Source organism: Martes martes (genome assembly GCF_963455335.1).
Source record: "Martes martes genome assembly, chromosome: 9".
NCBI lineage: Eukaryota > Metazoa > Chordata > Mammalia > Carnivora > Mustelidae > Martes > Martes martes.
Window position 1 is genome coordinate 63,796,627 of NC_137896.1, and position 16,378 is coordinate 63,813,004.

The 16,378-nt window shown below is 43.4% G+C and overlaps 2 protein-coding genes across 3 annotated transcripts in view; one reads left to right on the plus strand and one right to left on the minus strand.

Moving 5' to 3' along the window:
* Nucleotides 1-15,767, plus strand: part of ABCG5 (ATP binding cassette subfamily G member 5) — a 27,960-nt gene extending 12,193 nt beyond the window's left edge. Inside the window, exons 6-13 of one of the 2 annotated variants that reach the window (XM_080812723.1) lie at nt 3,247-3,386; nt 3,969-4,098; nt 4,561-4,774; nt 4,857-5,062; nt 5,869-6,007; nt 9,568-9,753; nt 14,074-14,186; nt 15,328-15,767. In XM_080812723.1, the coding sequence (XP_080668849.1) occupies nt 3,247-3,386; nt 3,969-4,098; nt 4,561-4,774; nt 4,857-5,062; nt 5,869-6,007; nt 9,568-9,753; nt 14,074-14,186; nt 15,328-15,521 (1,322 nt within the window). In that variant the 3' untranslated portion in view covers nt 15,522-15,767. The remainder of the gene's footprint in view (nt 1-3,246; nt 3,387-3,968; nt 4,099-4,560; nt 4,775-4,856; nt 5,063-5,868; nt 6,008-9,567; nt 9,754-14,073; nt 14,187-15,327) is intronic. The other variant, XM_080812724.1, reaches the window with a different exon arrangement.
* DYNC2LI1 (dynein cytoplasmic 2 light intermediate chain 1) overlaps nt 1-16,378 on the minus strand; it is a 72,350-nt gene that overhangs the window by 3,641 nt on the left and 52,331 nt on the right. The window lies entirely within an intron of this gene.

Below are 16,378 nucleotides of genomic sequence, written 5' to 3' on the forward strand. Positions count from 1 at the left end.
GCCTGGGCGTCTTCCATGGATCTGCAGACATTTTCAGTCCTTTTTTTGCAGTCTCCATTTGGAAAGGGGTTTGTGTGGAACTGACATCACTGAAGTTCTTCAGACTGGGGATCCAGTTTCTTTGGAAATACTACATAGTTCTTTTTTTTTTTTAATTTAATTTTTTCCAGTCTTCCAAAATTCATTGTTTATGCACCACATCCAGTGCTCCATGCAATATGTGCCCTCCGTAATACTTACTACCAGGCTCATCTCCCCACCCCCCTTTCCAAAACCCTCAGTTTGTTTCTCGGAGTCCACAGTGTCTCATGGTTTGTCTCCCCCTCCGACTTCCCTCAACTCACTTCTCCTCTCCATCTCCTGATGTCTTCCATGTTATTCCTTATGCTCTACAAGTAAGTGAAACCATATGATAATTGACTCTCTCTGCTTGACTTATTTCACTCAGCATAACCTTTTCTAGTCCTGTCCATGCTGATACAAAAGCTGGGTATTCATCCTTTCTGATGGAGGCATAATACTCCGTAGTGTATATGGACCATATCTTCTTTATCCATTCGTCCGTTGAGGGGCATCTTGGTACTTTCCACAGTTTGGCAACTATGGCCATTGCTGCTATGAACATTGGGGTACAGGTGGCCCTTCTTTTCACTACATCTGTATCTTTGGGGTAAATACCCAGCAGTGCAATTGCAGGGTCATTGGGTAGCTCTATTTTTAGTTTCTTAGGGGATCTCCACACTGTTTTCCAAAGTGGCTATACCAACTTGCATTCCCACCAACAGTGTGAGAGGGTTCCCCTTTCTCCACATCCTCTCCAACACTTATTATTTACTGTCTTGTTAATATTGGCCATTCTAACTGGTGTAAGGTAATATCTCAATTTGAATCTCCCTGATGGTTAATGATTTGATTTTGATTTGAATCTCCCTGATGGCTAATGATGATGAGCATTTTTTCATGTGTCTGTTAGCTATTTGTATGTCTTCTTTGGAGAAGTGTCTGTTCATATCTTCTGCCCACTTTTTTTAAAGATTTTATTTATTTATTTGACAGAAAGAGATCACAAGTAGGCAGAGAACCAGGCAGAGAGAGGGGGAAGCAGGCTCCCTGCCGAGCAGAGAGCCCAATGTGGGGCTCAATCCCAGGACCCTGGGATCATGACCTAGGCTGAAGGCAGGGGCCCTACCCACTGAGCCACCCAGGCACCCCTCTTCTGCCCATTTTTTGACATGATTATCTGTTTTGTGTGTATTGAGTTTGAGGAGTTCTTTATAGAACTTGGATATCAGCCCTTTGTCTGTAGTGTCATTTGTGAATATCTTCTTCTTTACTACAAAGCTGTGATCACCAAGACAGCATGGTACTGGCACAAAAACAGACACATAGACTGGTGGAACAGAATAGAGAGCCCAGATACGGACCCTCAACCCTGCGGTCAAATAATCTTCGACAAAGCAGGAAAAAATACACAGTGGGAAAAAAAGACAGTATCTTCAATAAATGGTGCTGGGAAAATTGGACAGCTATGTGTTGAAGAATGAAACTCGACCATTCTCTTACACCATACACGAAGATAAACTTGAAATGGATAAAAGACCTCAATGTGAGGCAGGAATCTATCAAAATCTTAGAAGAGAATATAGGCAGTAACCTCTTTGACATCAGCCACAGCAGCCTCTTTCAAGACATGTCTCCAAAGGCAAAGGAAACAAAAGCGAAAATGAACTTTTGGGACTTCATCAAGATCAAAAGCTTCTGCACAGCAAAGGAAATAGTCAACAAAACAAAGAGGCAACATACGGAATGGAAATACTACATAGTTCTTGATGTTATTCTATCCAAGTACAAAACAGCTCTTGGACTTAGAAGCACTGCATTTGTGTTTTAATGTTCATTTAGGGTCTTCCATGAGCACAGGACTCTGGCCTATCCATTGTTATTAGAGTAGCAGCACTGGGTGGGGGGGTGGCGGCTATAGAAAGTCAGTGAGTTTTGGTGTGCCTAAAAGAACATAGGAAATGGCAGGAATTAAAGCAGGACTTTGAATGATACACAAAAAAGTGTGTATTTTGGAGGGAGGAGCTATCAAGATGGAGTAGCCAGTCACCTGCCTTTCCTGCTGGGTTTGGTCATTTTCCTCATTACTGGGGAACTCTCAGCTCTTATAAGCACTTGGAAGAGGACATGCTGCACCTGGATACTCCACAGGGGCCCACTAAGACTGCCTGCTCTTCAGATGGTGGTTGGTCACTAGAAGGCAAAGAAGAGAGATGTTCTTTTTTTTTTTTTAAAGATTTTATTTATTTATTTGACAGAGATCACAAGTAGGCAGAGAGGCAGGCAGAGAGAGAAAGGAGGAAGCAGGCTCCCTGCTGAGCAGAGAACCTGATGATCCCAGGATCCCAGGACCCCGAGATCATGACCTGAGCCAAAGGCAGAGGCTTTAACCCACTGAGCCACCCAGGCGCCCCAAGAGAGACGTATTTAAGAGCCCTTCTCACTTTCTGGGTAGATAGCCACAGCTAAACCCTCTAAAGAATCTAAATGCCTATCCCAGCTCAGACTTTGTTTTATCAGGCAGTTTTTTGCTGTGCAAAGACCCTGTCAATGTTCGAAAGTGCTTCACATGAAGTGAGGTTATGTCTTTTTTTTTTTTTTAAGATTTTTTTCATTTATTAGAGAGAGACGCAGCGAGAGAGGGAACACAAGCGGGGAGTGGGAGAGGGAGAAGCAGGCTTCCTGCCAAGCAGGCAGCCCGATGTGGGACTCGATTCCAGGACCCTGGGACCATGACCCAAGCTAAAGGCAGACACTTAATGACTGAGCCACCCAGGTGCCCTGAGGTTATGTCTTTTTAACCAGCCTCCTCTTAGCTAGCCTTTTGAAAACAACTTGGTGCCTACTCATCAGCCCTTGTTCTTTGTCATGGTCCTTTGGACAGAGCCCAAACAATCCATAGTACATTTGAGAGGCCTGATCTTGTTGCTGCCCTGAACCCTTTAATGATTAAGGCCAAGATGTGCTCTGGAGCTGAGAGGTGGGTCCTCTGAAGTAAGGTTCCTTCATTTGGACTCGGGCTGAAAGCCAATTTACATGTAGGTACTTCTCACGGTGCACAGTGTGGATAGGTTAAGATGGGATGGGGTAAGATACCTCAGTAAGGAACTATTCAAAATTCTGAGTTTAGAGTCCAGAGACCAGTCTTGTCAGTGACTCAGAAACCTGACCCTTCCTTGCCTGCAGAGTTCATGCTGTTTGATGAGCCTACCACAGGCCTGGACTGCATGACAGCAAATCAGATTGTTTTCCTCCTGGCAGAGCTGGCTCACAGGGACCGAATTGTGATTGTCACCATCCATCAGCCACGCTCTGAGCTCTTCCAGGTGAGGGGGACTCTTGTTCCTGCTTAACTCGTCAAGGGTGGGTAGATGTATGTGTTGAGCTGGGGATCATGAGGTAGAGATTAGTACTCGTCAACCAGGGCCCTTGGGGCCAATAGCTCCTGATATGGGAAGGGCACCTACCATGTACCAAATACTTTCTCCGCACTAGTTCATTTGGTCCACACAACAGTCCTGTGACGTGGGTATCAGTACTGCCACTTTACAGAAAAGAGGGAGACTTAGAAATGATGTGAAACTCAATCAAGGGTCTGAGGTTAAACAAACATCTGGTCCAAGATCACTCACTCAGGAGCATGGCTGGCCCTCAAACCTAGGACCACTGGCCAGGTCCAGGAGTTCTTTTCCACTCCAGATGTGATGCTGGGCCCAGGCCAGATGCAGCACGACGCACACTGGCAACGTGAATTTAAAAAAATAGGAACACACTGTGTGTGTCTCCAGTGGGCACAGTAAGAATCCCGATGCATGGCTGAGATCAATAGGGACTGATTGCTTGGAAATTTATTCTCCAGAAGGATATGGTGACCTGATATACACTAATGCGATCGATCTTCCCACCAGCTCTTTGATAAAATCGCCATTCTGAGCTACGGAGAGCTGGTTTTCTGTGGGACACCAGCAGAAATGCTTGATTTCTTCAGTGGTTGCAGTTACCCTTGTCCCGAACATTCAAACCCTTTTGACTTTTATAGTAAGTTTTTTTTTCCCACATTTCCCATGATGAATGTTCAATTTTGTCATCTCAGATTTCTGCCTAGATGTCAACAGCACTAGTGGATTTTATTCTTGCTTTTGTTTTGGTAATTTCACTCTTTAAGGAGTTAATTTGGCTGGATCAGATAACTTGCCACAGATGATCTATCAGAATGAGGCGGGGGACCTCTCTTAAATCGCTGCATGTCTGCTTTGTCAGAGAAGAATCAGCTGAGCTTCTAAATTCTCCCAGACAGCCCCAGTTGGATCCTCAAGGCCTAACTGATAGGTTTAAAATATTCTGATTTTACAGGTGGGCATGATCATCAGGTATTATTCTGATGGGATGAGGTATTAGCTAGTACTCCTGAATCAATGATAAAACATACATTATCAGCCATTGTGCATATATATGCATTTAAAAACACATGGGTCATTTCTTTTGGGAAAAAAAAATTAGTGGACCTGACATCAGTGGATACCCAAAGCAAAGAACGGGAAATAGAAACCTACAAGAGAGTTCAAATGATTGAATCTGCCTACAAAGAATCAGCAATTTATCGCAAAACCTTGGAGAATATTGAAAGAACAAAACACATGAAAACATTACCAATGGTTCCTTTCAAAACCAAAGATTCTCCTGGAGCTCTCTCTAAACTGGATGTTCTCTTGAGGTAAGAACTTCACCCCGTTTTAGGTGGTTAGACATCCACCAATAAGAGAAAGAGAATTAAAGCGAGGTTGTTTGGCTTTCAGGAGAGTGACAAGGAACTTAATGAGAAATAAGCTGGCGGTGATGATGCGTCTTGTTCAGAATCTGATCATGGGTTTGTTCCTCATCTTCTACCTTCTGCGGGTGCCAAGCGATGTGCTGAAGGGTGCTGTCCAGGACCGCGTGGGGCTCCTGTACCAGTTTGTGGGTGCCACCCCGTACACAGGCATGCTGAACGCTGTCAATCTGTGTGAGTGCCCATGCCCAGGAGGTGCACCCCTGGGGGCGGGGAGGGCACTTCCCCTCTTCCTGATGATCTCTCCTCTCCAGCTGGCATCTTGCAAGACTCCACCATTATAAGGGTATTTCACTGAGCTAAACTTGGCTCTCTCCAGATTCTCTCCCTGGGGAAGGATTAAGTACGGAGTTACTAACATCTTAGTGTGAATTAGTTCACCAAGTAGATCTCTCTGAGGGTCTAAGGATCCAGAGAAACGTGAAGTTAGGAGCTGCTGATGGGGCAGGGTTTGGGAGGGTTTTTTTAAAAGATCATTCCTGGTATTCCTATCTTCGCCATTAGGATGTACAGGCCCTGGAGGCCCAGATACCTGTCAACTTGGCATTATTCTATTCTTTTTGGAGCCAATTTAGCACAGTTAGCACTTAATTTTCAAACTCAGTGAGAATCCAGCAGCAGTGCCTAATTGCCTGATGTTCTGTGCCAAGACCCGGCACAAAAAGAGGACAAACTACCTCACGTCATTCATGACCCTTTTGCACACATATTCTTGAATTTGTGACAACCCTCCATTGACTTGAGAGAGAAAGAAATAAACTTTGACAGCTTATGCAACCATCCTGTAATTCAGGTAGAGCAGAGTTCTGTGGTGGGAAGTACTTAAAGTTCTATCAACAGCAGTCCCTACTTTCCATGACTAGGAAGTCCCAGCTGGTTCCCACCACCCAGCCCTGACAACTCAAGTTCAGTTTGGGCTAGCCCTCCTTTCCTTAGCTGTGTCATGACTGGCTATTCTGAAACCTGCCTTCTGTTTCCAGTTCCTGTGCTGCGAGCTGTCAGCGACCAGGAGAGCCAAGACGGCTTGTACCAGAAGTGGCAGATGCTGCTGGCCTATGTGCTGCATGTGCTCCCCTTCAGTGTCCTTGCCACCATGATATTCAGCAGTGTATGCTACTGGTAAGGGGGTGTTCAGAGGTGTTCAGTCCTTCTGGGTCAGGCCTCCTGGCAAGTTCCAAATGGCCACTGGGACTGATGAAGGGGGAGCTCCAGGGTGAAGAACTCCCTCTTCTTGACCCTGGAGGTCTGTCTTTGGCCATCAGTGACCAGTACAGTGTCCTTTGCTTCGAGACAAATAAAAGAACCTGGCTGGGGTCACATGGGACCTGAGAGCAGAACCACAGGACTACATGGTGCTAGGAACTGGCCTGTCCCACATCCTCTGCAGGGCCTGGGCAGAGAAAACTGCCCTGAAGTCTTTGGGATCCAGGTGTAGGGGCAAAAACTAGCTGCTGAACCTTTTTTTTTTTTTTTTTAAAGATTTTATTTATTTATTTGACAGAGATCACAAGTAGGCAGAGAGGCAGGCAGAGAGAGAGGGGGAAGCAGACTCCCTGCTGAGCAGAGAGCCTGATGCGGGGCTCGATCCCAGGACCCTGAGACCATGACCTGAGCCAAAGGCAGAGGCTTTAACCTACTGAGCCACCCAGGCACCCCTAACTGCTGAATCTTGTTGAAGCATGGCTCCTGTCAGCTGGAGTGGCAACTCTGCCTGAGGTTCCACCAACCCACCTGCGACATCACAGTTGGGCTGGTGTGAGTGGGCTTGAGCGACAGGAGAGGGGCTCTGGGAAGAGGCACTGGGACACCATGAAGTATCCCTGATGCTCTTAGGTTGTGAGTGATGGCTTACAGACAATGCTGCTATTTGTTTCTTAGAGCTTTTCAAAAATATAAGTCCAAAAATGGGTAGTTTTTTGCAGGATTTGTCATCCTAGAGAGAAGTATCTTCCCTAATTCCCATGGCTTTCCCTTAAGATGGGGGTAGTACCTGGTATTCTGTACCTCTGGTAGAGTAATGGTACCTAGCTTGTTGTCCCAAGAGAACTTCAGGCAGTTCTTGAGCTATTGTCTTTCTTAGAGCCATGGGATTCCTAAGCAGGTGCTCCTAACATAGCCAGTGTATAGACCCATGATATGTGAGATGAAGAATTACTATGAACTAAGTGATACATAACTTAAAGACAAACCAGCGCCTAATAAGTTTGAGCTCCCAGATGAAGAGTGGGAGGGTCTTGGTGCAGGTGATTAGAAGTTGGCATCATTCTGGCAAGTGCTAACTTGCTCTAAGTTAGCAGGAGGCTGGGCTCCTCACTGAGGATGATGGCAGGGGCCACAGGGCCTTCCTGCTGGCCCTGATGAAGCCTCCTTGTTCTTTGACACTTGGGAGCATGTTGAATTTCTAATCTATGATGTAAAGCACAGACCTGTCTAGTTCAGGCTGAATGATCCATGGATTTAAAAATTCAGCAGATTTTTAAAAATCCAGTTATTTTTGAGCAAATCAAGGTTGCTGAAAATTGAAGACCTTGCTAATTTAGACTCTTGCCACTCAGTGTGGCCCATGGACCAGCGTCAGCTGTACTTTGGAGCTTGTCTAATATGCAGAATCTCCGTTCCAGCTACTGAATTGGGTTCCGTGCTTAAAAGGATGCCCCAGGTGGTTCCTATGCACTTTAGAATTTGTGAAGCACGAAAAACTGCACATGAGAAAGAAAGTACTTTAAGATTTGAGAAAACGGGGGACCTGGGTGGCTCAGTGGTCAAAGCCTCTGCCTTCAGCTCAGGTCCTGATGTTAGGGTCCTGGGATCGAGCCCCACATCGGGCTCTCTGCTCAGCGGGGAGCCTGCTTCCCTCTCTCTCTGCCTGCCTCTCTGCCTACCTGTGATCTGTGAAATAAATAAATAAAATTAAAAAAAAAAAAGATTTGAGAAAATGGCAGTTTTAAACTAGGTTCAGTGTAAGCATACAGGTCATGACTACTTTTGATAAAAGGTCAGGCATAAAAAGTCAATCATTTCCAGTAGCAGCACAGCTGTTACTGTAGCAAATACTTCAATTAAATGACAGAAATAAATGTTGAATGCCTACTAAGTGCTAGGCACCATACTAGGTGCAACAGAAGACTCCACAAAGAGGAGTGAACAGATGGTGCTACAATGAGAAAAAATTAGGGTCTGGGGGTCAGGTGAGGGAGAGTGGATCTGATTAGTACAGCAATATGCCTTGTTCAGCACACCTTCAGGGAGAGAATTTAAGTTAAAGAACAGGGCTTCCAAGGTGTGGGCATTGGTAAGGCAAAGAATAGCAGGGGGTGGGGGCAGTAAGGACCTGAGGCAGCTTGGGATTTGGGGAAATAGGAGGCAGGAGGGACACCATGATCAGAGAGAGCACTTTCAGAATCTGAAATCTTGGGAAAATTGAATTAATTCTGAGTAAAATTTAAGTCCAAGATTTGGTGAGTGATGAAGCTTAGGTGGATGGAGCCACTGGAACAGATCAGGATACCTAATTAGGAAGTGCTGATGTTGATGGCTAATCAGGAAGGTTAAAAAGACCTTGAGGATTATGACAGTGGACAGGAATGCAAAGACTGACCCTGGTCCAGATACTATAAGATCATCAAACGTGAGAGAATGTCATAAAAGCCACAAAGGATTGCACTGAGAAAGAGAATAGTACAAGCAAACTTCATGATTTGTATGAGAGGAAAGATAGATGGCCTTGGAGAGTGGTCAGGAGGCATGCATATGAGACATGCCAACTCCTTCTCCTTACTCTACAGATGGAAGAAAGAGCAGCCATATCTAATGGTTGTTGAGGACATACTATTATCCAGGAAGTATATTTAGTGAAAGGAATTTAAGAGTTAAGGGGCATGGATGTAGGAAAGTCTGTTTACAAGAAAATGACGATCAAATCAATGGAAGGGGCTGGTAGAATAAAAGACAAGAATGGAATGGAACAGACCTGGGAGGGCTAATTCACCAGAGGATGGCGGCAGTGAAGGGTTTTCACACTGACAGCAACCCCACATAACTGGGATGGAGGAGCAGAGAAGTAGGCTGAAGGAGTCCTTAACACTGGGAGAGTAGGCTAGCTAGAACAGGAGCAGTGCCAGCGTAGGCAGAACGTGGTTATTTTTGGAGAAGCCTGGGGAGTTCAACCACTCTACTAATTGCACCAGTTGTGATAACTGTTAAGCGTTAATATATATTTTTTAAGATTTTATTTATTTATTTGACAGAGCCAGAGAGCACAAGCCGGGTCGGGGTGAGGGGGAATGGCAGAGGGAGAGGGAGAAGCAGGCTCCCTACAAGCAGGGAGTCTGATGCGGGACTCGATCCCAGGATGCCAGGACCATGACCTAAGCTGAAGGCAACTTTTAACCAACTAAGCTACCCAGGTGCAACACGTGTTAATATTTTCCTCTGAGAACTGAAGAAGCTGTGAAAGGGAAAAGGTGGTACGTGAAGCTGGAGCCAACAGAAACAACTGGTGCTACTAAATGGTCTCCAAGCTTGGCTCTGTTCCGAAAAGGCCTCTCAGAGGGGAGTGTGGCTTACCCCACAAACTCTACCCACCCATTAACCACCATGGACTTATTCATGAAAGGCACGTGTGGTGTTTTTCTTAAATAATCCTTGGAGAGGAAACTAAAGACCTTATGTTTTTCCAGGACCCTGGGCTTATATCCCGAGGTTGCCAGATTTGGATATTTCTCTGCTGCTCTCTTGGCCCCCCACTTAATTGGTGAATTTCTAACTCTTGTGCTACTTGGTATGGTCCAAAACCCAAATGTGGTCAACAGCATAGTGGCTCTGCTCTGCATTGCTGGGATACTTGTGGGCTCTGGATTAGTAAGGTAAGATACGACAATTCAGAGGATTTTCATTGATGATTTGTGGTTAATGATCACTTGATAACAAATTAAGAGTAGAGCTATGTGACACGGGCTAAAGGTATCACATTATGGTCTGGAGAGTTTATAGTGCTTGCTTATCATTATTTAGACCTTGATCAGTTTACCATTTGTTCAGTAAAATGTCTTCACACTGAGAATCAGGAAATGACAATTTAGGCGTGTTATTCATATGATTCACATGTCGTAACAGGAGGAGGAAAACCAACCCATTCTCTGGAAAAACTCACAGCCTCTTACTATAAGCAAAATAGCATGCATTTAATTCATTTCCGCTCTGGCATTGTCTCTGTACTGGTTCTCAATTCCCCCGTTTCTTTTAGGAAGTAAGAACAGTCAGATAAGAGCTTGCATGATAAAAGATCAAGAAAGTATCAGGACTAGGGGCGCCTGGGTGGCTCAGTGGGTTAAAGCCTCTGCCTTCGGCTCAGGTCATGATCCCAGCGTCCTGGGATCGAGCCCCACATCGGGCTCTCTGCTCAGCGGGGAGCCTCCTTCCTCCTCTCTGTCTGTCTGCCTCTCTGCCTACTTGTGATCTCTGTCTGTCGAATAAATAAATAGAACCTTTAAAAAAAAAAAGTATCAGGACTAGAAGGACACAATGTTAACAAATGTTAATAGTAATTATCTCTGGGTAATAATTTAATTTTTTCTTCATATTTTCCTTTGTTTTGTGAATTTCTATAAAAAAGCACTTTATAAGCAAAAAATATATATATATATACACACACATATATTTTAAAAAAGCAGGGATGCCTGGGTGGCTCAGTGGGTTAAGCCTCTGCCTTCAGCTCGGGTCATGATCCCAGGGTCTTGGGATCGAGCCCCACATCGGGCTCCTTGCTCAGTGGGGAGCCTGCTTCTCCCTCTCCCTCTACTGTTCTGCCTGCTTGTCCTCTCTTGCTCTGTCAAATAAATAAATAAAATCTTTAAAAAAAATTAAAAAAGCAGCAGAAAGGGTGGAAAATTTTAGAAGGGTGACAGTGGTCCCAGGTGGGTGATGTGAGTGGTGGTTCCCTGAGGAAATGTGAAGGTGGCTGGTTCTTTAATTTAAAAAAGCTCCAGAACATCTACAGATATATTTATATATTAATTATCTCACTCTCAGAACAATTCATGTTTGGGTAAGAAAACTCAGGTTGGACTTGACTTTGCTCCAGTCAAGCCACTGTGAAGACTCCCAGGCTGCACGTGGCTCCCTGGAGAGAAGACTGACCCAGGAGTCAAGAGACTTCCTTTGCCTTGTATCTGCCACATGACCGTGGGCAAGTCCCTTTTCTATCTAAATTAGTTTCCTCATTTATAAAATGGCGCTCATGATCTGGTCCCTTCTGCCACAAGGGAAACATGAGAAGCAAATGAGATAATCAGAAGCACTCCGTAAGCTGTAGTGAGTTATAGAAAGGTGAAATATCACAAAGCAAAGTGAGCTGGTTTTGATTAGTCCAGGAGGACCATGTTTATGACACCATTATTGCACTGTATTTCTGTTGCTTAAATACTTGTTAGCCTCTATAAAAAATGCACAAATCAAATCAAGCCAGCAAGGTACAGATCCAACGTTGGGCAGGATCACCTCTTGAATATTTCTTTTTTTTTTCTACTAAATATTTTATTTATTTATTTGACAGAGAGAGAGAGAGAGAGAGAGAGAGATATCACAAGTAGGCAGAGAGGCAGGCAGAGAGAGAGGAAGAGGCTCCTCGCCAAGCAGAGAGCCCAATGCAGGGCTCGATCCCAGGACCCTGGGATCATGACCTGAGCCAAAGGCAGAGGCTTAACCTACTGAGCCACCCAGGCACCCCACCTCTTGAATATTTCAATCATAACTTGTTCCAGTCAGTCTGGCACTATTTTGTGTATTTGGTTTGTAGAAAAGGGGGATTTGTTGTTCTGAAAAGACAGGCAGTGACCAGCATTATCAAAGTCTCCTGGGTTTTTTGCAAAACCTCTACATCTGGGCTTCACCTGGATTCTACTCCTGTCACTGAATTGAAGATCTGCTCTTCAGGGGCCAGCCCCATTGACCTCCTCATCATAAAGTTCACATTCTTCCCTCAAGTTATTGCCTTTCCTGACTGCATGCCTGCAGCATTTGCATTTTTGGCTGCCTCCTCCTTTAAACACAAACAGAAATAGCTTTGTTCTTTCTACGTACAAAATAATGCAAGTTCTTTGGGGGAAAAACTGTACACAATACGGTAGTGTATAAGGAAAAAAGTTAGTTACTGAAGTCTCACAAACTTAAATTTTGTTGTGTATCTTGCTAGACTCTTACATAATCTTTAATGAAAATGAGATTGTACTATTGTGAAGGAGTTAAGTATGCATTTAATGATATAATGTGGACAGTCCAATGTCAATAAATTTAGATCTTCAGTTCCTTCCTCTCTGAAATACTCCAAGGATTTCTGTGATTGAGCCTGATTGTCGTCCTCTGTCTTTCACGAACCTGTTTGTGTCCCTTTGCCACCCGCACGAAGCCTGCCTGCTGTTCCCTTGGATAGATCAGCTCTCTCTGAAAGCCTGCCACTTCTGTTGCAGCCTTCCTTTCCAAGGATGGCAGACTCGAGGCCAGCAGCTATGCCTCATTCATCATTATAGTTCTTCTCAGTGGCTGGCCCAAGGCTTTGAACCAAATAGGTTTGCAGAAAATATCTACTGAATTGAGTGAATGAATGACTATACTCTTCCCCCGGACGGCCCTCACACTGGAATAGTCCCCAGCTTCTGTTGGGTTTTTTCTTTGCTGTCCGGCCACAAATGCATGTGAAGCCTTTACCTGTAGTATTCCACCCTGTGGGGTGCACTGCAAGATGAAGGTGTGTGGTTCCTACTTAAGGGGGTAACTTTCTGGCCAGCTGGGCAGCCAGACTCTCCTGGGCATCATCCTGTTGCAGTCCTTTGTCATCTAATCCTTGAACTACTGCCATCACCTGCTCCCTTTTGCTTTCCTGCTTTTCTTAATCTGCCCTTCTTATGGTCCCTCTACTTGCTGGTGCCACATTGATTTTCTTAAAACACTGATTTTATGGTCTTTCAATATTAACCCACTGCAAGGGTCTAAAACAGCAGGTTCCTGGCTGGCATTCCAAACTCAGCTTCAGTGCTCGCTTCGGCAGCACATATACCAAACTCAGCTTCAGATCCTCTGTTCCAGCCCTTCTGGCCAATTCATTCCTATATGCAGTCCTTGACATGTCTGTGCTCATACTGTCCTTCCTTCCTAGAATGTCCTTCCCCTTCCTTCCTTCCTCCCCAGGTTCCTACCTGTCCTTTCCAGTTAGCAGCCTCTCAGTGGGCTGATTGAATTTTGTGCCTTAGAATATTGTCAATAACTGAAAGTCGTGGGGTTTGGGGGTCACCTGGGAATAGGTAAAAACCATAAATATTAAGTACAACAATGTCATGGACATGTGCTGGATTATTATACTTGGTACAAATTGTTTACCACTATGTATTTTTATAGTCTTAAGGATATATATTCTATGTCCCCGATTACACTGTGAGTTTTCTAGGGGTAGGACACTTCTTTTGACTTCCTCAAACACTTAGAACTAGTGCCTCGCAAATAGAATTTAATACATATTTGTTGATTGATAGAAGTTACATTGTGGACAGAGGAGGCCATATGTTCAGCAAAAAGACTGAAGAGGGGACAGAGTTCATTTTTACAGTGGACATCTGCTTGCTTTCTCCATCCTCTCCCCTTGTATCACAGTTAATTCCCATTTCACACACTAGATCCATCAAATATCTGTTTAATCACAAATACCCTCTAGAGTGATGAGTTAGGTGTGTGTTTTATGTTTATATCAATGATGCTTATCAAAAAAAATCAGACACCAATCCATCAGCAGGGGAGTGTTAAATTAAGATTTCTACTATAATGGACCACCGAGCTATAATTAAAAGTGATGGAGTGCTATGCTTACTGACTTCGAAGGCTGCCTGACGCATATGATTGGTTGAAAAAAAGAAGGTTAGAAAAGAGCATGAAGAGTGTGATTCCACTTATGTAAAATTTTATAAGCACAATACACGTTACACATATCACCAAAATATTAACTACAGTTATTTCTGGGCAGTGGTTTATCTTTGTACTTCTCAGAATTGTTTTTCACAATGAGCACAATTTTTATAATGAGAGATAAAAACTATCTTCAAAATGGGAAACATAAAATGAGGGTTGCCTTTCTTTTCATCTAATAGGACTGTTATCAGAGCCTACTGAATTTCAGCTTGCTCTCTTTTTTTCTTCAGAAACAGAGAAGAAATGTCCATTCCTTTTAAAATCTTCAGTTATTTTACATTCCAAAAATACTGCTCTGAGATTCTTATAGTCAATGAGTTCTATGGACAGAATTTCAGTTGTGGTAAGTACTCTGTTTTGGAACATTTTTTTTTTTTTTTTACATAGTACTCTGAGGAAGTGATTCCTTGGGGGAAATGTATTTTTTAAATACATGTTATATTTTATAATAGATTTAAAACCTTGTTTTGAAATAAGTCTAAAACTTTCTCTGATTTTTAGAGTAAAAGTCAAGTTAGTCACCTGTCAAAGGCCATCAGCTTAAGGCCACTCTGATTTTCTTAGAAAACTGTAGACTTGGGGTGCCTGGCTGGTTCAGTTGGAAGAGCATGTGACTCTTGATCTTGGGGTTGAGTTTGAGCTCCATGTTGGGGGTAGAAATTACTTAAATAAAATCTTTTAAGAAAAATGACAGGCCTAATGTACACTGAGGTATACTCTGGGTGGAATCAGTTTTTTTTTTTTTTTTTTTTAAGATTTTATTTATTTGAGAGAGAGTCTGTGTGCACGTGAGTGGCAGGAGGGCAGAAGGAGAGAACCTAGAGCAGACTTTGCACTGAGCACAGAGCCCTACACGGTGCTCAATCCCATGACTGTGAGATCAAGACCTGAGCTGAAACCAAGAGTCAGATGCTTAACTGACTGAGCCACCACCCAGGCACCCCTAGAATCAGTTTTTATACCGACTGAACAGAACAGGTTGAAGCAGGTTGCAGTGGCTTCTTGTTCCCTAAAAATGTATGTAGTGTATAGCTGAGTAAAGCCATTTTTGGCAAAAGTCTGTTCCCCTATCCCATTAGAGGCAATGGGAGCATAACAAGGTCCTTCTGGCCATGAAAATCCTAGGCCACTCCCTGAAGGCAACTAAAGAACGGGCATAATTTAGTAATTGTTTTAAACATTTTTAGGTGGTAACAGCAGTAACCTTAGGATATTCAGTACTAGATGATGATAAGTGATCATGATCTTTATCAGTACTATGGTAATGAGTTTATACCCCAAACGGAAACAAATCCATTTCTATCTTCAAATGAAGCCAGGGCCCAGAACACTCACTATTGCTTCATCTAAAAATGAATTCCAGGGTCTCTTATATGTCCTATATCATCCATGATGAAGTGTACTTATTGGGCAGTTGGTAAATCCTTGTTGATGAAAGTACCTGGGAAGCATCACATCTGACACTGTCCATTTTTTCTCTGCAGGCAGCTCAAATGTTTCTGTGACAACTAATCCAATGTGTGTCTTCACTCAAGGAATTACATTTATTGAGAGAATCTGCCCGGGTGCAACATCCAGATTCACAACAAACTTTCTGACTCTGTATGCCTTTATTCCAGTTCTTGTCATCCTAGGAATAGTTGTTTTTAAAATAAGAGATCATCTCATTAGCAGATAGTAAAGAACATGGCTGTGAAAACGACCTTAAGCCCCAGACGTGCAGGACTACTTTGAATGTCTGAAATAAGAAAGCCACTTGTTTCTTGATAGTACATCTTAAGTCTTGTAACTTCATCTGTGACTCTGAGATCCATGCAGGCTTTGGATGATATTCCGACTTGCAGGGACACGTGCTATTTGGAAATTGTGAGTGAGCTGGTCCAAAAATGTAAATAGTAATAATTCATAAAGTTATGGGAGACTAGTGTGACTGTTTTCTTTGTTTTAGACACAAAATAATTTTGCTGTTTTAGACACAAAATAATTTTGCTGCTTTAGACAGCAAAATAAGTCAGTTAAAAAATTATGCTTACAGGGCACCTGACTGGCTCTGTCAGTGGAGCATGCGACTCTTGATCTCAGGGTTGTGAGTTTGAACCCCATATTGGGTGTAGAGACTACTTAAAGATAAATTTTTAAAATTATGCTTACAAACAAAACTATGCTTACATTTGATAAAAGACTTGGTAAGAAGACATTTGAGTGGTTACTGACTGTAACAAAAGAGTTGTGGGTTTGAGTGAAGCAAAGCATCCTGCAAAATTGGGCGGTTGGTGGGAATGCTTTCATTATCACAGAAAAGCCCATATTTATGTATGCACGTCCACATGAGGGTCTGGGTTACCTAGTCACACTGAAAGGATGTTGGACAGATGCTGGATGAAGACGACCCCTGATACAGAGCACCTGGTGATTTTTTGGGAGATAAAATGAAAACCTGTGGGAATGGGCTGAACTGAGATCACAGCATATGAGACAGACCTCAGGTAATGTCTTTGAAGATTAGTTTGCTATTTTCCACTTTTCACTTAGTTT